The 22,562-nt window shown below is 40.4% G+C and overlaps 1 protein-coding gene across 5 annotated transcripts in view; it reads right to left on the bottom strand.

Annotated features, from left to right (window-relative positions):
* The window catches only part of Kcnma1 (potassium calcium-activated channel subfamily M alpha 1), a 699,649-nt gene that overhangs the window by 164,476 nt on the left and 512,611 nt on the right, over window positions 1–22,562 (bottom strand). For all 5 annotated transcript variants that reach the window (XM_042690241.1, XM_042690238.1, XM_042690240.1 and 2 more), the window contains exon 14: window positions 21,903–22,058. In XM_042690241.1, the coding sequence (XP_042546175.1) occupies window positions 21,903–22,058 (156 nt within the window). The remainder of the gene's footprint in view (window positions 1–21,902; window positions 22,059–22,562) is intronic.

The raw sequence follows: 22,562 nt of genomic DNA, 5'->3' as shown, positions 1-22,562 counted from the left end.
CATCACGCCTTGCAAATAAGCAACATTTGATAGATATTTGCTGAGTTGAGCTAAGCAGGAGATCCGGACACAAAAGAAACAAGCACTTCTAAACATACATCTGTAGGAATAACTTCCTATCATTTAGTGTTAAAGCATGAAATGAACCAATTTGCTTCTGTGGGCTGGAAAATTCTGCAGTCTAACAGGGAATATGTATAATTGGGTCATTTTTTAAACTGCCCCCCCCAAACTTCTTACTCTGAGCAATATTTTCTGGGAAAAACACTGTCATCACAAAACATCTTTGCAAATGGCTTATGGTTTTACAAATTTTAAATCCAACAATTTGGAGATTTGAGTTTGAGAGAAAGAACTCTTCAAGAACTGTTATCTCAGCATCACACCAACAGGAATCCTTCTTCCTGCAAAAATTCCTCCCTTAAATGCAAATAAAGACAACCCTGAGATGCCACCTTACCCCAGTCAGAATGGCCCACATCCTAAATTCAGCCAATGACAAATGCTGGAGGGGATGCGGAGAAAGAGGAACCCTATTACACTGCTGGTGGGAATGTACATTTATACAACCACTTTGGAAAGCAGTCTGGAGGGTCCTCAGAAAGCTAAATAAAGACCTCCTCCATAACCCAAGCATACCACTTCTAGGCATCTATCCTGAGCAACAGGAACCAGTATACAAGGACACATGCACCTCCATATTTATTGCAGCACTGTTCATAATAGCCAGGATATGGAAACAACCCAGATGTCCCACCACAGATGAATGGATCCAAAAATTGTGGTATCTATACACAATGGAATATTATGCAGCCATCAGAAAGGACAAAATAATGGCATTTGCAGGGAAATGGATGGAACTAGAAGAAATCATGTCAAGTGAGGTAAGCAAAGAGACAAATGGCACATGGTCTCCCTGATAAGTGGATGTTAAATCCAAAATATAAGGAGATGTGACAAAGTAAACAAAACTCAAGAGACAAAGGACCTCCACTCTTCTGGTCGAATCATTATTTAATGACCCCAGGCTGATGACCACATATATGGTATATTTATGTGCACATTGGAGGGAAACTAGAAGGAGGAGACAGAAACAGGGAGAAACAGGAAAACATACAACAGCGGGACCCATTAGTTGCACTGGTCATTGATCAAAACAAACTAAGCAACTCAATGGCAGCGGTAGGAGGGAGGGAATGAGTGGAAAGAGGGAACAGCTGACACTAAGCAAAAGGAAAGAAATGTACATATCACCCGATGTGGAAGAAATTAACTGTACTGTCAAAGCTCATAGAACTCATAAGCTTTATAGACCACAATAAAGACAATTTGCACCATGAAGGTTAGAATGTTCGTGACTTTAAGTATCACTATCCCACAATACTGTGAAATTTGTAAATTTATGTAATCACCTAATCACAATAAAAAATTGCCATGAAAAAGAGCAAACTTCATGGATTTTTCAGGCGTTGTATCTTCTACTACAGGCTCATCTCTACCACCCCTCCCCATCCCACTATTTCTTTTCTGATATTTGCCAGCCCCATGTCTACCATGTCATCTGTGACATTTGCCTTGTTTCTCATTTAATTCTCCTCCACAACATTCATTTCTGACTTTTCCCCTTATCTTCACTCTTAAATTCATCCACTGGATGATTCATCCAAAATAACGATTCTTAGAAAAATTTTGCTCTTTATTGAAATAAACTTGGAATAAAATCTTCTGATTACTGACCAGTATAGGCCAGAGGTGCTTCTCAAAATCTGTAGGATGCATTTCATAATGCTTGAAGACTTTTTGCAGAGGTCTTCCTTGTTATAGTTCCCATTCCCCAGCACCTCAGGTCAATATAGATGCTCCTTCTTTGTATTCTCACATTACAAAAAGCATTCCTTTGTCAGAAAATCCCTGGGGTAGTTTTCAAAATATTCATGTGTCTGCACCCTTTGTTTTATTGTAGTGATGGTATTTTATCTGGTTTCTCTGCTTCTTAGAGCTTGGACTGTAAGCAATCAATAAACATTTCTTAAAATCAATTTGAAAAAAAAAATCCTCCCTTGTCCCTTTTCCCCAGCCTCGGTGACGCTCTCCTCCCCAGATGACTAATTTCCTCTTCATCTTCTCCTGGTCTTCAGTGTTTGGATTCCAACATCAAGTCAAACAACAATTCAAAAGCAAATCGTCTGAGAACACAGAAGGCTATATTTAGCAATTTCATTACTCCTAAATTCTAAAACGAATGCCAAGAACAACTGTGAAGTTGTTGTTTTTTTAACTCAGAGGAGAGGAAAGGAGTGAGAAAGAAATATTTAAATTGGCATCGAAATTATGAAGTTGTCTCTCTCCCCATCGCCCTGCTCTCAGTGTTAATCCTGAGGTTTGAAGTCAGGACCTGGGCACTGTCCCTGATCTTTTTTTTGCTCAAGGCTAGTGCTTTACCATTTGAGCCACAATTCCACTTATGGCGTTTGAGTGCTTAAATGGAGTTATGAATCTCACAGGCTTTACAGCCAAGCCTAGCTTCAGACCTTCATTGTCTGATCTCAGCTTTCTGAGTAGTTAGAATTATAGGTGTGAGCCAGTGCCCATATGAGCTTGCTTTCTGATAATATACAAAAAATAGAGAATTATCTATGACTTCGGGGGAATGTTCAGTATTTTAGATTATTTGGTTAACTAGGTTAACAAGCCATCATACCTTATAGTCGATGTGTCTGAGGTTTTACTTGAAAGTCTTCTGAGTCTAGTACTCTCCAAACTTTGATGTACATGTACCTAACCCAAGTAGACTCAGAAGAATGTAGTCCTGATGCCATAATGTAGGAGTGAAGTCTGAAGTCTTCTAACACATTCCTAGATGATGCTAAAGCTGCCCATATATGGACCCCACTTGGAGCTATGGCCACAAACAGTGAGGGACGGGAAACTATTTCCCATTTAGTTTCTGAGGACCAGGGATTGGGGGAAAATCCACTGCAGCCTAAAGGATTTGAGATAAAGATTAAAATTCTTTTTTTTTTTTCCTGTAATACCACCAAATACCGGAGCCATTTACAGAGAAAGCTTGCAGATAATTAGATACAAGATGGGTATCCTAGTTTTGGATTGTTGTGGTAATTGGTCTAAACAAGATTTCAAGGGTCCGTTTATCTATTCAGTCTCTAGCTATTGACCCCGTGACCCCAATAATAGCTCCATCTCCATTTGAATGTGTGCTATGTAGATACAATAGCAATAGAGCATGCTTATACTTAATTCAATTAGAAATAAAGTTTGAGAAAATAGCCCTGATTTGCACCCATAATTTCTATTCAACTTTCCAGTTTAGGAAACCTTATTGAGAGTGAGGATACCATTGCTCGCCAACCCAGTCCTGTTTCAGTGACAGCAGATTCCAGGTACTTATGTCTTCTATTGCTGTACAATATGGCCTAATAAAGTCGAGCCAAAGAGACTAGATTTCATTTCAGAGCAAAGGGTTTGGTCATAAACTTTTGCTTTCTGGCTGAACAGAGTCATTCCAGCCTCCAGCATAAATTCTGCTAGCTTTAGGTATCAGAGTGATTGGGAAGCCAAATGGGTTATTTGTGAGCCAGGTATCAAAGGCAGAGGCACCAGGTTTATTGTGTATTCATTGTTATCTGAACAATCTCTTGCCAGTTACAGAATATTTTCACAGGAAGTTAGAAATGACTTCAGAAATTCGCCTTCGGTGGCTTGCTAGAGTGGATTTTAGGTCTCATCAAAAAGACATTTGGTCCAGAGATTGGAAGTAGGCAGTCTAAAAATTGGTAAGGTATTTTGCTGGGCTTGGAGAATAGTGTAGTGGGGGAGGAGAACCGACAGTATGATCCTGAATACTCACTGCATGTACTAGCAAATAGAGAAAATCCTAAGCACAGGCGGTGTGCTCAGGGTTCAAATCCTAGCTTCATCATGTATTTTCTGAGCCAATTTCTGTAAGCATTAAGCCTTTCACCTTCAATAATAATACCTACCTCTAAGAAGGTAGTTGGAATAAGATAACAGATATACAGAAGTACACAGCCTGGGAAAGGCCATATTTGTATAGGTGCATGTAATATAATCATACAAAAATATAACATTTAGTCAGTGTGCACTTTGTAGGTAATGCTTAATCTGCTGACAGTCTGCTCTCAGTGTAAATATCAGCATAAGAAAGGATGATAGTTTTGATTATAATGAAGGTATCTCTACTGCCAAACAGAAGAACATGAACCAGTTGGATGGTGGGCCTCTGATTCATGGCTTCCTATTGTGCAAAGAAGCTGAAGCATCCCTGATTGTCATCTGGAGGAAAAACCCTAAGAAGTTTGCTCCCAAAAGGGCAACAAATATTCTATAGAAGTCTTTCCTACCCTCTGTGGACTTTCCTAAAGACTAGTAAGTTAATTCTGAGTCAAAACAATAATGAGAGAAGAGCTAAGCATTTGAAAGACTTGATAGTTTCCCCAAATATGATGTGCACCCCTCCCCACCCGCCCCGACACAGGATAGCCCAATCTAGCCTTCTGAAAAGAGTTGGGAAGGAGGTCCTGGTGGCCAGAGCTAACCAGCTCCTGCAGGTTCTAGATACGATGCTAGCCTACCTCCTCTAGTGGTTCTCCCTAAACTCTCATCTTTCATCTTTTTCTTATCAAATCACCTTGGCTCCCTATTTACAGCTTCATCTCCCAGGCTAATTTTGAACTGATGTTTGGAATATTTATGGTCCACACAATAGGCATACTAATAAATTACTACTTGTCCATGACAGTGTTTCAAAAAAAAAAACAACCCCACAACACAACAAAACACCAACCTACTCAATTTGTATTTCAAAGAGAAAATAAATAATCACTAGGACGATAAGAAAGAGGAACAATTCCCAAGTTAGACATCTCCTAGTCAGAACCCCTAACCTGGTAATTGCCCTGGTAATTCAATCCTGGTTCAGTGTGCATTCTCCTCTCAGCTAAAGACAAGCTTTAAGGCAAGCAAGCCCAAGAATTTTTCAAAAGCAAGACTTTACTTTGAGTATGCCTTGGAAGAAAAGGGACTTATCTCTCCCACCCCAATTAACTGACAAAAGTATTCTATCTAGCCACAAACTTCAGGCCTTTTGAGAAGAGATCTGAGAAACACGTTTTTCTCCATCTCACTGCAGTTCTGGAAAGGTTTTAGCGCGCATTATAGGTCAGTAGGCCCAGAAAACCGTTAAATGAGCCCTCATCTCACAGAAGGTATTTCATAAGATATATGGGTGACCTGTGATGAACCTGTTTGGCAGGCACGGCCTCTCTGGCCCTAGGCTCACCTGACTTGTGAACAAGTTTCAAGTCGATAATACATTTCAATCACTGGACAGGACCTGGGAGGCTGCTACCCTCTCTGAATCCTCTGCAGGTGACTCATTCCAAGGCAGCTGTTCTCCTCCCAGCCACTCTACTGCAGGGCTCTCTGTCTTGAACAGTCTCACTTGCTGGGTGGGATTTCATTAATACAGGAGAAAGAATCGTCAGCAAGCTCCACTGGTATAAAAGGCCTGAGGAAAAGCTAGGCAGATGCACCTAATTCTCACCTATATGTGCAGATAAAATTATCTACCTTTGAGCAAGTTGGAGATTGACAGAAAGGCTGGGGAGATTGGGGGAACCTGTGTCATTTAAGCTGATGAACAATTCTGCTGTCCTGGAAAGAAAAAAAATGTATGCAGTCAAGAAATGTTGCTGATTCAATATCTTATCACTAAGAAGTCTAAGGACCCAATATCAGTCACCTACAAAAACGTTAGTGACACAAAATTGTAAGCAATGTATGTGAGGATGCCTTTATGCCACTCTAATGGAGAATTTGGTATCAGTCTTATTCTGTTATCTTCTCTCATCAATGACTTAGCTCTAACCCAAACATAAGCACAGACCCACACAGTACAGACTACCCACTCCTAAGAAGGAAGAATGCAAGAATGTATAGACCAACGGCTAGGGAGTTTTGCATATTGTTATCCCTTAAGTTTTTTTTTTTAATTCACAACAGGTAATCTCACAAAGGTAGAGTGACCTGCTCAAGTCTTATGGGACATCATATCCTCAGTCATGTTCTTAAAATCTTCCGCATCCTCCTGACAAATGTCCAGGTGAATGGGAGTGAGAGGGCTCTGGAAATGGACTTGTGATCACCAGTAGATACGGATAGGGAAGCACCAACTGAGATCCTCTGTGAATAATTGAAGCTAATTGTGATTAGACCAGGATCCCTAATCCCATTCTGAAAGGGGCACCAAATAGTCATCTCTCTCTGAGGTTTTCCTCATTAGTCTACTCAAAGAGAAGGAAAAATGCTCATCCACTGAAGAAAATCACCTCCTCATTGCCAAACAGTAACCAAAACAAGAAAGCAATGAAAACTCCTTTAAAAGTGGTATTTTGTCACAATCTAGAAAAAGAAGAAAACAGTCCAGTCAATGTTTCATACATATAGAGGCTAGAGACAAGCTTAGATTTCTACAGCCAGACAAAAAACATGAAGCCCACCCAGACCAATAAGTAGGGAGGTACATGGTACTTCAACAGTGCAGAGATGCCCTAACTACAGATAGGGTATTTTTAAAAAGAGAAAGTAGAATTTCACATTCATATATGTCCACTAATTCCACTGTCTCATCCCCTGATGCATATGGCCTACAGACCTCCAGTCTGTATTTCTCTGAACTTGAAACATAGTTAGCCATCAGGATTGCATCACTTTGTTACCATGAAATGTATGTGGCAGTTAATGGTAACAGAAAGAGAGAGAGAGAGAGAGAGAGAGAGAGAGAGAGAGAGAGAGAGAGAGAGAGAGAGAGAGAGAGAGAGAGAGAACACACAGAGAGAAACACAGAGAGAGAGGGAGGAGAGGGGGAATACTTAATTAAAAGGTTCTATAGGATGTTATTTTCCAAGATGGAACATGGGTATTTAAATTGACTTCAGCAGCTTTGGGATCCCAAAGCCCCTCTTAATCAGCTAAAGGAGTTTGAAATTGAGGACAAATACAGAATACAGCTTCTAAAGAACATCTGGCTTTCCAGTTCTGGATAGGATAAAGTAGGAACAGTTCATCCAGTCACTCCCACTAAACACAACCATTAAACCTGGGTGGCGCCCTTGCTGAAGCTAGTTGAAGTCTCTGAAAACAATAGTAGGGAAATTAAGGAAGAAGAACCATACTGAAAGTGCCAACAGACTCACAAGGTATACCTGACTATTTTCCTCTGTTATCCTTTGATCTGACCTCAAAACTGGGAGTGGTCCCCAGAATATAGATAGTGAATAATTGAGAAGAAGTCCCCGTTCTGATTCAGAGTATAGAAAAGAGAGGTTGTCGGTCAGTCTTTTGCTTTTCTTTCTCTCTAACTCTTCTCTTCCCTTGTGTCTCACACCTCTTCCCATCTAAGGGTGGGGGCATCAGTAGTCACAATGAAAACGCAGAGATGAAAGGAGGTCCCAGGCAGTGAGGATAAGCCCCCAGTTCTCACTGCCTTTGTTTCTCTCTGCTCTTCCACAAGGTGATCCCAAATGCACACCCAGTCACAGAAAGAGTACAACAAAGCAGGATCTATATCTGTATCTGTATCTGTATCTATATTATGTGCCCATGACATTTCCCCGTCAGAGAATCACAAAAGAAAGAATGTTTGGAACCTGAAATTCCTGGGAGATCAATAAAAGAAGTCTTGGGAAAAATAGACTCTTAGCACTGTGTATGGACTCCGGAGCTCACCCTCAGTTGTTTGTGGGTCAGACCGGTTTTAGATAGCATGCGTAGACTTTGAGTGCTAGTGTGAGACCATGATTCAGGCTGCTGTGATGTAGGACAGATACAGATGGCATTGTTAATGCCTTGAAAACTCAAATGACATTGGAATCATACCCACAAAAGTCTGGTGAAGAATATGTGGCCTAAAATCAATCAGGTCAATTACAACCTAAAATAAAACGATCAACCATCTCGTAAGATTTAAACAATACTCAAAGTTTCATGATAAAAGAATGAAGATCTCCAGGATACAATAAAGAAGAAGAAGCACCAGGAAAATCTCAACTTGCATGAGAAAACACAATTAGCAGATGCCAAGTACTAGTCACACAGATGTGGGAGTTATCTGACAAGGATTTTAATGCAGCTGTCCTGAAAACGTCTCAACAACTAAAGAAGAACACTTTGGCAAAGAATTAAAAGGCAAGTGTCTTTAGTAAAGAAACAAAACAAAAAGAAAAATCAAATGGAAATTGTAGAACTGAACAATCAGGTGACTAAAACATTCACTGGATGGGCTTACCAGCAGAATGACAATGATAGATGAGTGAACTAATTTAAATACAGGGCATTCGTTATATATTGTACAATTTTAACAATAGACAGAGCAAATATTTTAGGACAAAGCCTTTGAGTTGTGAAACCTTAGAAAAAGATCCACCATCTGGGTCACAGGAATCCCAGGAAAACAGAAAGATAATGGTACAGAAAAATAATTGAAGGAATAATGAGTGAAAACTTCCAATATTTCACCAAAAGAGCAACCCAGAGTTTCAAGAATCCCAGAGAATCCCAAGAAGAAAACACCAAAGGAATAATGCCCAGATATATGGTAATCAGACAACAGGAAACAAAGATAAAGAGAATAACTTGAAAGGAACCAGACTTGAAACTCAACCTCAAAAACTATGTCTTTAAAAAAAAGAATTGAAATTAGACAAAACATACTTTTATTTAACCATATGGGAATCAATAATGCAAATATATGCAAATACTTGGGAATTAAGCAACATACTTCTAAGCAATCCATGTATCAAAGAAATCTTAAGTACAATTAGAAAATATTTTAATTGATTCAAGAAACAGGTCCCATGTCTTCCCTTATTTGCAATAACTGGTATATATATGTCTGGGACAAGCAGAAAAGGTCAGATAAGATTATGTTAAGACAAATGAACCCCAAGTTAGGGACACAAGTGGTTTTGTCTTTCTTGCTATTGTTTCCAACTTATGTATAAGGTACCATGTGATTTTTTTTGTTGCTTTGTATGTCCCTCCCCCATGGTATAACCCCTGTTTTCACTGTATTTGATGTTGGTTTAATTTGGGGAGGGGAAGGGAAAAAACAAATTGTTTAAATAGGGATACAGGTTGACCCATTGCAGCAATGAGATGTACAAGACGCTATGTTGAAAACCGAACTTTACAATTTAGGCTGGGTGGGATGGGGTAATAGTTGAGAAGGTGGGAGGGAAGGGATGGTAGGAGAAAAATAAAGGAGGAGGCAACAATGCTTGATAAGAAATGTACTTATTACCTTGCTCATGTAACTGTAACCCCTCTGTACATTATAATCACAATAAAAAACTTATTTAAAAAAAGAATTAAAAAGATATATTTTAACTGAGAAACAATTGAAAATACACAATTAATTAAAGTTTCAGGATGTAGATAAGACAGAAAAGAAATTTACAGCATTAAATACCTACATTGAGAATGAGGAGACTCAAATCTGTCATTTAATTTGAAGAAGCTAGAAAAGAAAAATGAACAAAAAGGAAGAAGAAGGAAAAAAATCAAAGGAAATAAGGAAACAAACAATGATTTGTTGAACAGAGCAGCAGCATTTACAGCGAATAAAGTGACAAATAAAAAGAAAGAAAAAGCCGGGTACAAGTGGCTCATAGTTGTAATCCTTGGTACTCAGGAGGCTGAAAACTGAAGATCACAGTTGGAAGCCAGCCTGGGCCAGAAAGTCCATGAGACACTTATTTCCAGTTAACCACCAGAAAACCAGAAGTGGCATTATGGTTCAAAGTGGTAGAGCACTAATCTTGAGTGAAAAAGCTCAGAGATAGTGCCCAGTCCCTAAATTCAAGCTCCACAACTGAAGACAGAGAGTGGGGTGGGGTGAGAAGGGAAAAGAAGAGAGAGAGAGAAAACAAAATCATGAATGAAAGAGGAGTTATCACTACAGACCCCATGGCACCAAAAAGACAATAATGGACTGGGCAGCTGTAGCTCATGCCTATAACCCTGGTTATTCAGGAGATTGAGATCTGAAGACTGCTAAGTTCAAAGTCATCCTGGGTGGAAGAATCCATGAGACTCTCATCTCCAATTAATCAACCAAAAGCTGGAACTGGCGGTCTGGTTCAAGTGGTAGAGCACGTGCCTTAGCAAGTACAAGGTCTTAAATTCAAATCCTAAAACCACAAAATAAAAGAATAGAAATATGCCAACCAACATTCCCCCATACAAACATGCACTAATTACAAAAACTTCATAGGACCATTAGCAAATTAAATCCACCAATATATTTTATAAAAATCACACTGGCCAACTGGGGTTTAATTCAGGTATGCTCAGTGTCTAGTTCCATAGCTCTAACTTTGGTCAATATAATCTGTGATATTACAATCTAAAGAAGAAAAACAGGCATCAATTAAGACAGGGCAAGCAAAACTGAGGCTCTATTTCTGGCTTTCAAAAAAATACACACACCACCTACAAAACTAGAACTAAAAAAGAATTGCAATTCCCAAAGTATCTAAAGCTGATACTATGCTTAACAGAAGGCTGAACTTTTCCTTTAAGACTGAGAATGACACCATGATGTCTAATCTCACGCATCTTTTCTTTACTTTGGTGGCACTGAGGAACTCAGGGTCTCCCATATGTTAGGCCGGGGCATCTTGCATGCTAGGCAAGTGCTCTACCATTGGGCTTTATTACCAGCCCCATTTTACTCTTCAAGAAGTACTACCTAGTGCCCTATGGTTGCAGAATTCATCTGTTTACATACCACCAATAAGCAATTGCAAAACAAATTTTATGGTGCCTTTTTTCGACAGCTCCCAAAACTGCAAGGTTGAATTATTAATCTAACCAACATGTACCGATTTTTTTATCTTGAAAACTACAAAACGCTTTCATCTAATGTCTTGCGTAATGTAAGCAACTGGGAAAGCCACATGCATGGATAGAAAGATTGAATAAAATGAAAATGACAATGCTCCACTAAGTGAGCCTACAGGTTTAACACAATTCCAATCAAAATAGCAGCAGGAATTTTGTAGATACTGATAAACTGACTCCAACATTTACATGGAAAAATGAAAGACTTGAGAATAGACACCGCAATTTTGAAAAAGAATGCATTTGGAGGGATCATACTACTTAATGCCAATTTTAATCCACAGAGGATTATTTCCAGACCTTGAAAATTAAGTCTGATTGAATTTTGAAATTGCCTGAGGGTGGTACCTGTGTCTTCCTTCCATTTTCTCCCTGGTGGGATGGGAATATCTAAAGCTGTCTTCCTTGGCCATCCTCCATCCTGTGCATCACTTCTCTACTGGGATACATTTTGGAAGAGACATCATTAGGTGATGCACTGAGTGCATTGCACAGACCTACAGAGCACAGGTCAGTCACTAGATACAACCTCTTGATGAGACCAAGAGTTGAAGTGGAGATGAGAACTGAGAGGTTGCTGCAGATATAACATGCTATACTATTTTACAGCAAAAACAATTTCATAAGTAAAGGTTAACGTGTGTGTGTGTGTGTGTGTGTGTACGTGCACGCACATGCACCAATACTGGGCTTGAACTCAGGGATTCAGTGTTGTCCCTTAGCTTTTTCTGTTTGAGGCTCATACTCTACCACTTGGGCACTTTCACTTCTGGCTTTTTGGTTGCCCATGCTGGTGTTGAACAGTGAGCCTCAGATCTTAGCTTCTTTGTATAGTTAGGATTGCAAGTGTGAGCCACCAGTGCCCAGCCAAAGTTAACTCTTAAGGTAACAACAGAATGAAGAATAGTAAAAGTCAATAGTAAAGGGTGAAGTATTCTGTACTGTACATAATTATGTGCTGCACTTTTAAACAAATAACAGCATAGTCAGTTTGTTTATACAAACATCACATGAGCAATAGGTTCAGCTATAATGTCACCAGGTGCTAGGATTTTAATTCCATTATAATCTTATACATGGAGTTTGTTCTTAGGTAGTCCGTGACTGTACTTGATTTTTCCTACAGAGATCCACAGGTAGATGGGAAGTTTTCTCAGGATGGATTATACTCCAAGTTGATCTGGATAATGGCCCCAACAGGACCACACCTCAATTCCTAAAAGCTGTGAGTATTAGTATTTCACATGGCAAAAAGGAATACTGCATTCAGGATTGAGGTAGGCAGATTATCCTGAATGATCCAATGGACCTCAAGTAAAATCTCAAACGCCCTCACAGGAAGAATCCAGAGCCAAGGAGACTTGTAAAAAGAAGAGAAAAAAGACGACAGAGGAAGCAAAACTCTGGAGTGATATGACAGGTCATACACAAAGAAAGTAAGTAGTCCACAGCAATTAGAAAATACAAGAATCCAGATTCTCATCTGGAGCCCCCAGAAATAATGATCACTGCTAATAGTTTGACTTTCATCTGGTTAAACTGATCTGAAGACTTCTGGCCTTCAAAAAAAAAAAAAAGAAAAAGTACCTAGGTTTGAGGTAATATATTATAGAAGCCATAGGAAACTAATTCAAATTATTTTATTTCTTCAGAGTCGATACTTAAGGAATGAAAATGCTGAATCATATGCTAACTCTACCTTTAACATTTCTAGAGGAATTCCAAAAACTTTTCTCCAGGAAAAGTTTAAAAGACGAAAAGATAATTTGCAGACTAGAAGAAAATATTTACACATTGTATTTCTAGGTGCCAATAGCTCAAGCCTATAATCCTAGCTATATAGATGGCTGAGATCTAAATACCCCAGTTTAAAGACAGCTTGGGCAAGACAGTCCATGAGACTCTTATTTTCAATTAACCAGTAAAAAGCTGGAAATGGAGCTGTGTGTCAAGTGGTAGGGTTCTAGCCTTCAGCAGATACACTAAGAGAGCATGCAAGTCCCTGAGTTTAAGCCCCAGTACCTGTACACACACACACACACACACACACACACACACACACACACACACACACACACACACACACACACACACACACACACACACACACAGTGTTTCTTTCTTCCTTCCTTAACACTGCTTAGCTCTTCTGGTCTTACTTCTTTACTAACTTTCCCATACTAGGCTTCCATATTATATTCTCATTCTTTCCTTCCTTCAAGTAGTAAAAACAAAGCATTTCCTTTTTCTTACAGTTCCTCAGTAAATATGTCACCTATTCCCTTCCATCTCCATTGCAGCATCTGAGCTGAGCAATAGGTCCTCCCATCATGTGTTCTAGAAAGACAGAACTGTGTGGATCTTTTTCTGATTAAGGCATCACAGAGGAAGTGATCAGACTGTTTCTTACCTTTGAACACCATCTCTACTTGCATATTATACAGTTTGGGCCAAGGTTGGTAGCAATATTATTTTGGTTACAAATATTGAAAAGAAGTTCGTATTCTTAGAACTATTGATTTGTATACAAAACCAAGCAGTATCTGAGAGCTGGTGGATCATGCCTATAATCCTAGCTGCTCAGGAGACTAAGATCTGAGCATCATGGTTCCAAGCCAGCCCAAGCAGGAAAGTCTGTAAGGCTCTTATCTCCAATAAACTATTCAGAAAAAGCTGGAAGTGGTGCTGTGGCATAAGTGGTAGAGCACTATCCTTGTGCACATAAAGGTTAGGAACAGCACTCAGGCCCTGAATTCAAGCCCCAAGACTGGCAAACATCAACAAGAAAAACAAAATAAAAATGAAGCAGCATTTAGAGTTGAATCCTTTCTCCAGAGGAAGTAATATGAAATAACAGAGAATACGAAGAACCCAAAAGTTCAATGGAGTACTGGTGTGGTTCTGTTCTGCCTGACCAGAGGGGTGGCCAGAGTGCATCATTTTCTGATTTCTCCTGCCTTCCCAAAGAAGTGAGTGACATGGATTCTGTTTCCTCCTACTCCACCCACAGTTGAGAAAGGATTGAAGACACTAGCTACTTTGCATCTGGCATATTTCCCAGATGACATTCCATCAAATGCTCATATATCTGAGCAAATAAAAATTAATTTCATTAAAAACAAAAACCAACACGTGCATCTTAGCTGGTACTGGTGCTCACACCTATAATTCTAGCTACTCAGGAGGCTGACACCTGAGAATAGCAGTTCCAAGCTCACCCAGGCACAAAAGTCTATGAGACTCTTATCTCCAATTAGCCACCATAAAGCTGGAAATGGAGCTGTGACTCAGTGGTAGAGTGCCAGCCAGCCTTGAGGGAATAAGCTAAGCAATGGTCCCCAGGCCCTAATTCAAGACCTAATACTAGCATACAAAAAAAGCATGCATCTTGTAAACTGCGAAGAGCTATGCAAATCTAAGATACTCTTATAATTGTGAAATTCTTGACAAAATACCCACTGTATAAAATCAATGGTGTTTGCTTGGTTTGGAATCCACCCAGTTAATTAAAAGCCCATAACCTCTTAGAGAGCTCAGTGTGATATTTGACAGCAGGCTTGCTCAAGAAGATAGTCCTGATTTCACAGGAGCAACACTATCTGCCAGCTGATAAAGGCCACATTAAGTCTTGACAATCGTGGCTTTCATGAATCCATCCTTACTGGGCACTGGGGTCTGTATGCTACGTAATCTTTCTGTGCTGTCTTTCCTTTTGTTCGGTTCATGCCAAGAACCAAATAAAAGAATCCATATGTGATTACAGCTATAAAACCAAAAGGAAAATATTAGATGAAAATATAACATTTTGGGGTTTCTAAGTTTGTTTTACCTTTAATGCTAGACAGACAGTTTACACAAATCATTTTGCTCCGAAAGAAAGAATAACGAGTTAAATGTGTTCCCTGTCACCATCAATCATGTACGTTTGCCTTTGACTGACCAAATGTATAAGACACATGAAATGACTTTCTAATCGTGTTAGAGAGAAGGAGGGAGGGAGAAAGGAAAAAGATGGGGGAAGAGAGAGGTTCAGCTTCTTTTATTATATTCAGAAGTTCCACTGGCATTTTCCGGCAATCTTCTAATATGCTATAGGAGCTTCTTCTTTGCTAATAATGTTTGCCTTGAGAATTTGTAAAGGTCTGAGGGCTCTTTAATTCTATGTTCTAGAAATTACCAGGGCCATGGGGGAAAGAGAATCTTTGTTAATAGCTCATGGATTACCTCTCTCTTTATTTGAAGGCATTTTCGTGGAAATTGCTGGACTTTCCATTTATCTTGGGCAGAGAGAGTGGTAGAGGAAGAGGAAGAGGAGGAGGCATCTTCAACCAAATCCTCTGATTTACAGATATGTAGGTAGGAAGGAGGAGAATGCTGTGATGGTGTTCACTAAAATTGGGTGTTGAAGTTTTAGCAAATTCATTTCAGTTCATGGCAGTTCGTGGCTGTTTATTTTGATCTGTGAACTTAAGCAACACACGGATGGGATTTTCTGGCATTCACAATGGTTTATAACCAAATCTATGTTGCCTCCACCACAATCCTCACCTGGGATTGTACAGCTTTGTATGTCAGGTTTCCAAGATGAATCTAAGCTCTTTCGTTTGGCAACAGGAACCACATATGGTAGCAAACAAAGAAGTTTCCAGAACCTAGATCATACCAACTTGTAAGTCCTTGTTAGTCCTACCCAAGCTGCCTGTAATGTTGGCCTGCCAAACTGAGGAAGCCTACTCATTCACTCATCTGTTCAACTAATATTTACTAAGCAACTACTTGGAATCTGTTGCTGTCCGGGCACTTAGGCTACAGTGAAGTAGCCCTGGCTTCTCAAAGCTTCCATTCTCTCAGAGCAAAGAAGTAAGAAGTGAATTTAAAAAAAAACAAACATAAAACATGACATCGGGGAAAAGTGAAGCTGGAGAGCAGATAAGAATGTGTCAGCATGGAGTATGGAGGGGAGAGAGATGCAAATTTTTCTAATGTGATCTGATGTTTTTTCCCCCCAAAGAAACTTCATTGCCCCAGGAATTTAAGAAGATTTATAGGCTTCCTAGAGAATATATGGAGAAGTGGACACCTAACTCTCTGAGACACTCTCAATCCCCCCCCTCCAGAGAACTTTCTAAGCTTAGTTACTTTTCTTCTGGACGTCTCTGCATTTACAGGAAAGTCATTGAATCATAAAGGTTCCCATCATAAATGGTATACCATCTTCATAGAATGGAGAACTCAGTACTGTGAAAGTATCCATTCTCCCAAGAGGATGTACAAGCAGACCTGGCCACTGGCAGGGGGCATCCGGGTAATGTGCTGTTTCTCTATCTATGTCTTGGATACATGGAAAAGTGTTGAGTTTAAGCATATTGAACAAGTTGTACATTTATCAAATGCACGTTTTTGTGTCTGTATATGATCCTTCAGTGAAAAGTTCATTTTCTATCTGTTTAAAAATGTGATTCTAGTGTTTCAGAGGATAGTCTCACTGAGAAGTTATTATCACACAAAGGCAAGAAGGGCTACAGTGAAGTAGCACTGGCTTCTCAAAGCTTCCATTCTCTCAGAGCAAAGAGGTAAGAAGTGAATTAAAAAAAAACATGAAACATGACATTGGGGAAAAGTGAAGCTAGAGAGGGAAGCCAAGCAGCTACATAAAAGGTAGAACATCCCAGCCAGAGGAAACCATTCAATTGCAAACTGTAGACCAGCCAGGTCTACAGGAATCGGACTGCTTTCAGACATTGCACAAACTTAATTTGGGTGAGATGAGACACTACAGAGAGACTTATACAGAAGAGACTCAGATTGAAACTAAACCAGCAGCTCTCTAGGAACTCCAATTTACCGAGCTCCATCCTAAATGAGTCAATTCTTTATACTTGCTCAGCTATTAAATATAGATATAGATGTAGATATACACATTTACAGTCATACATCACTTAATCATAAGGATACTTTGAGTGAAATGCATTGTTAGGTAGTTTCATCATGTATGAACATCATAGTGTATGTTTATCCAAACCAAGATGGCTATGACATCACTATAACAATAGTAGGCAATATAATCTATGGGACTGCTGTTGTATATGCAGTGTTTCATTAATGGACACACGCACACACGCACACACCACATACACACACATGCACATCCAATTGGCTCTGTTTTCCAGGAACATTGACCTAAGCCACCAACCTCTTGAGCCTGATTTAGTCCTTATCTTGTCTCAGCCTAGACTCAGCTATCTCATTACCTGTGACCATGCAGTGACCTCTATTCTTGCAGAGAAAGATGAACAAAAGCCACAGGATAGAGCTGTGCACACATGGGCCTGCACAGCCCAGGCAGAACAGAAGCTTCCTGAAGCTTCCTGGTGGCTCCAACATGTTGGAGTGAAGAGTACACTGTCTGAAATCCAGTAGATGCCTATTGAACTATCTCTATTGAGCTGATGGTTTCCATAAAGTCAGTTCCAGAAGGATAAGATTTGCACTACAATGATAAGCATTCCTCTTATCATGTATTTCCTCTTAGGAGACTGGAGGACAAATCTGGCACCAGTCTGTTTGCATTTGAACATTCTGAATGGCTAACTGCAAGCTACATGCAGCCTCATGCAGGCTGCAATCACAATAGAACATATGTACACATACACATGTAAACACACATAATCTAATCTATACATATACATATCTTTACATGTTTATTTATCTACATATGTATATCGTTAAATATAAGGCTTTGCACATAGGATTCAGTATATTTTGGAAATTATTAAAGGCTCTTGATTTATATTTTTGGCTTATAATGCAGGTTGTTTTTATACACGTACGTGTACAAATACGCATATATGCATGAATACAACTCAAACTAAGGATATTTAAAAGGATTCCTTTAACTAAGCATGGTAGCACATTGCTTATGTTTTCAACTACTTGGGAAACTGAGGAGGATTCCTTGGGCCTAAGAATTCAAGCCTAGCCTAGCAAGCAAAATGAATTTCTGGCTAAAAGGAAAAAGAAAAAAAGAAATGAAATGATTCCCTTAGCTACCATTTGTGTAAGGACTATGTATTGTTGAATGGTTATCATACAACAGTAACCAAAATAATGAACAAATCATTTGTGGGCCCAGCCATGAACACTTCAGTCAATCTATGATGTGAAAGGCAAGAGCCAGACTCCCATAGAGCTTCCTTAGTCAGAAGTAGAAAATGACAGATACCCAGGCCTGTGATTGGTAAGCAACATTTCACTCTGTCCAAATCTTGAACAGGGGGGAAAAACACAAAAAAACATGGAACACTTTTTCTCCATTCTCCATAACTGTCTTATTTAAGAGAAAAGTAAGTGTAGACTGCATACTAAATTTGAGGGTGTGCACAAATATGTGCACATGTGTTAGTGTGTTTGTATGTATAAGACATGAGAGATTAGCAAAATTAAAATGGATAGCAATTCTGAGAACTATTTAAATGGGCTACACTGGAATTTTCAATGTGAAATGAAAAGCAATGGTAAGAGTTAATCACCCTTCTGGGCATTGGTAGCTCATGCTTGTAATCCTAGCGATTTAAGAGGCTGGATCTGAGGATCCTGGTTCAAAGTCAGCCCAGGCAGGGAAATCTGTGAGGATCTTCTATCCAATTGACCACCAAAAAGCCAGAAGTGGAGCTGTGGCTCAAGTGGCAGAGTATCAGCCTTGAGAGAGAAAGCCTTGAGCTCAGACCCTAGCACCAGCACACATACACATACTGGGAGAGAGACAGACAGAGAGAGAGAGAGAGAGAGAGAGGAAGGAAGGAAGGAAGGAAGGAAGGAAGAAAGAAAGAAAGAAAGAAAGAAATAAAGAAAGAAAGAAAGAAAGAAAGAAAGAAAGAAAGAAAGAAAGAAAGAGGGGGGGGAGAAGAGTTCCTAACACCTTAAGAAATGAGTTACAAATATAAATCAAATCCCTACATGTTTACATCAATTCAGCAATAACATGTAAAAACAAGAGCTAGGTTTTAGAGGGCAATGCCTTAGGTCCTTATGGTTAATCTCTGCAAATGACACGGGTGAGGTATTAAATATATACTCTGGTGTATTTCTGGGTACTGCCACGCTAGGTCTATTTTGTAATTCCTATATTCCAGGGCTCCCTTTCTTTTTTGTTCAACCTTATTACCTTTGGTCATGCCCTTTCAGTTCCATGCCCAATACAGGCCCATTGGCTGCCCACAATGCTTCTGCCTGTGATATACTACAGTTTGTCTTGATTCTCTTTCTTTGAGCAGTGGTAGACTATAATATATACTGCAGAACAAAGAAGGAGATCTTGTAAGCTCAGGGCAAAGGAGAAGGTGAGCTCACACTTGACCTTTGGCTTCCAGAAATGCTAAATGTTCCCAAAGGATTAAGGGCTGCCAAGGCTCCTCCCTTCCATCTCCATCCATATAGACTGTCTCCAAGGAAATACAGATAATTTCTCCACTGGGAGGATACTGGGTCATTGGGGAAGGAAGCAATTTCTGTAAACAACAATTCTTTTACAGATTTCTTTCTCCACCTGCTCCCATCCCCAAACAAAGGAAAGCCAGGCCTTTGTGATCTCCAGAATAGGTAATACACGATACACTAAAAAAAAGTTTATGTAAAATGTAAATGTAATAGGTAAAACACTCCAAAGAGAACATTGTGCTCTTCACTACTATGTCCTAAAAGAGACAAGTGCCAGGGGCCTGGAGAGTAAGTACAAGAGGAGGACAGGACAGAATGGGAATGGATGAAGGAAGTAGTACTTATTACTCTAAATGAGAACTAGAGGAAGGGGAGCCTTGTTATTTGCAGGTCATGCCCCTTTGTGAATTGCAACACAGACACTGTCTCAATGTCAAATGGCAATATTCAGACAGCTACTCCCAAACACGGGGGAGTCAGCCCCCAGACAAAAAAAAAAAAAATACTGCAGTAACATAACCCTGGGAGGGAAATGTGTTTTCAGTTATACCAGGGTGGGGTCCCGCCTTTCCCACAGGCTCTTCCTGAATAGGAACTTGGCAATGGGATTAGCCGAGCGGGAGGGGATGTCCTTGGCTTTAGAGGTGAGGCCCATTAGGGTCCTGGGGAAAGTTGGGCCGAAGCTCTCCCTGCTGGTAATAACAGCATCACATCCATTTTATTAATTTTCCTGACAGGCAGCTCTAGTTACCATGAAGGCACCACAAAATCAAAACATACGCATGTCAAGTGGCCCCATCTGTGATGGGGCTCTGCCAAGACCCATGTCACATCAACACAAGGAAGCAGAGCCCGGCAACTCAGACCAGGTGCCTGGTCCTGAGCGCAGTCCCCTACCCGAAGAAAACTGCCAGAGCTTGGTGGAAGGAGCCAGAGGAGTTCTTCTGGTGACAGCCCTTTATCCTGGGTCTGGGATTCTTACATGGAAGAGAAGAGTTCTGGGACTCTACATCTGGCTACATCTGGCTTTGAGGCCTGTTTCTAAACAAAGCCACACAGACCTCCCTGCTGCTTCCATTTTGCATCCAGGCAGGACAATGGCAGCACGGATTTCAAAAGACATGTGAAGGAATGCAATGTCCTTATTTCCAAATGGGGTTGAGCCGTGAGTTCTGTCAAGCTGAAGACTTGGGGCACATAATAAGCAGAGAAGAGAAAGGTTTTAAATCAAAATATCGATTACTAGGAGTCATGCTAAAGTGACTGAAGGGGCTCCAAACCAAGTTGTTCCTTTTTGTAGCGCCGTGTTAACTACTGGTTAAATATACGCCAATGACATGGGTACAACCGGCAATGACCAGCAAACCCCTGCTCTTCACAGCACAACTCAAGAGACATAGAGTGAGCATACTCACACACAGACCCTCTCATTCTCATCCTTCTTTAGCCAACCAAGGACACTTTCTGGCAGTGGATGTAGCAGCCATGACGGCAAAAGGCTAGAAGTCTCCAACTTTTAATTTCAGACTTTCTGACCCTTTTTGCAGGGACCTCCCCGGCTGGCTTATTAATTTCCCACTTTGACCACTCCTAATACTACTGCTTCCAGAACAGGAAGGAAGACGTAAACCCAGATCTGGAGTCAATTGCCACCAGTGCTAATAAATAAGACAGTCCCAAAGTTGGCAGGGTTGACCATATTGGCGTTTTAGTTTGCCTAAGCTAAGAGCAAGCTAAGGACAAGGAATGGAGTGACTTTCATTTCACGCTCCAGAAGCCTTCTTAGCAGGAGAGGCTGAATCCTCAGTACAGTTCTGGATCCTACTCCTGATCAGATTCTTCTGGCCTGTGAGGACACAATTGTGTCTATTCTCTCTGGGCCTGAGTTGGTCCGCCAGGCAGGGGCTACTTTGAGGGCTGGAGAGTGGCTGTCCAGGCAGCTCTGAGAAGGAGATGAATGCATCCAGACTGCTAGGCCTCAAGGGGTAAACGACTCCCCTCATTGTTTCGTTCTCCATTTAAATAGCCATGGCATGTCAGCCTTGCTGGCCTCCTTGATTGTGCAGAAATAAATAAATGAATTATGTTGTTGGGGTTTGGGCTTCAGCACAAACACATGGTCTGCATTTATCCACACAGTGAGAGGTCCACCCGCCACTTGATATAAAAGAGCAAAATGATAATTCTTTTCTTTAGGCACTCTGGTGCCATATGGAATGTATATAAATCATATTTTTGTTTTAACAGCGGAGGCTTTGTTGATAGATAAACATGTGGTTTATCTAAAAAAAAAGGAGAGAGGATTGTGCTTTGAACAATCATTTAATGGCCGTGGATGTGCCAAATAAAAATAAAAACATAATTTTGAAAAGAGCTGGCCTCATGCCCAAACCCCTAACAAGGAATTTCTCCTTAACCAAAGTAGTTAAAGCCCGTCTATCTGTTTTGAGTTTAAGCTGCGCTCTACTCAACCCCAGGACAAATGGAATCCTGGGCTAATGTGTTCTAATAAGACAGGACGTTACCTTTATGAATGACCTCATGGAGAAGAGGTTGGCGAGCATCGTGGAGAGGCCTTGAGCCAGGCAGCTCTGGGCTATGAAACCCAGCTTGAGCTCTGCAAGGCAAATTGCATCATCACCCTCTTTCCAATTCCAGCTCGGGATGTTTAGCAGATGGGCCTGTGGAAACAAACACAGGTATGAGACCCTGCTTTGTTACATGCTTGATTGCTTCAAATCTCTTCTTGGAAATACAATTACCCAGGTAGGGAGGGTCATCCAGACCTTTCCTTTCTTTCCCTTGCTTGTATCTGGTGCTTAGTGTTTTGTTTTACACCTCTGTTCAGCAGACCACAGTCTCTGCAACAATGCCTCTGCACCACTAAACCTTAGCCCTCCCACGTTTGTCAATTAGCCAAATACAATGGCCTAGAGGGGTTTGCTCTGGTGGTAGACACATCAACTCACACTACCACTAGGAGGTCTGGCTAGCTCGTTCATAAATTGGCTCCTCAAATAGGCCAGGACTGCCAGCAGCCTGTGTGTCCTTGATTTCTTCCTTGCCTGCCTCCCCAGTACTCTGGTTCAGTGACTCCAAAATCTGAGTACACATCAGAATCACCTGCAGAGTTTATAAAACCGCAGATTTCTCATTCTGAAGATATAAGGAGAGCTAGAGAGTTA

The sequence above is a fragment of the Dipodomys spectabilis genome, unplaced genomic scaffold (genome assembly GCF_019054845.1).
Source record: "Dipodomys spectabilis isolate Male_0828 unplaced genomic scaffold, ASM1905484v1 ptg000136l, whole genome shotgun sequence".
NCBI lineage: Eukaryota > Metazoa > Chordata > Mammalia > Rodentia > Heteromyidae > Dipodomys > Dipodomys spectabilis.
This window is presented reverse-complemented; position numbering and strand designations above follow the sequence as displayed.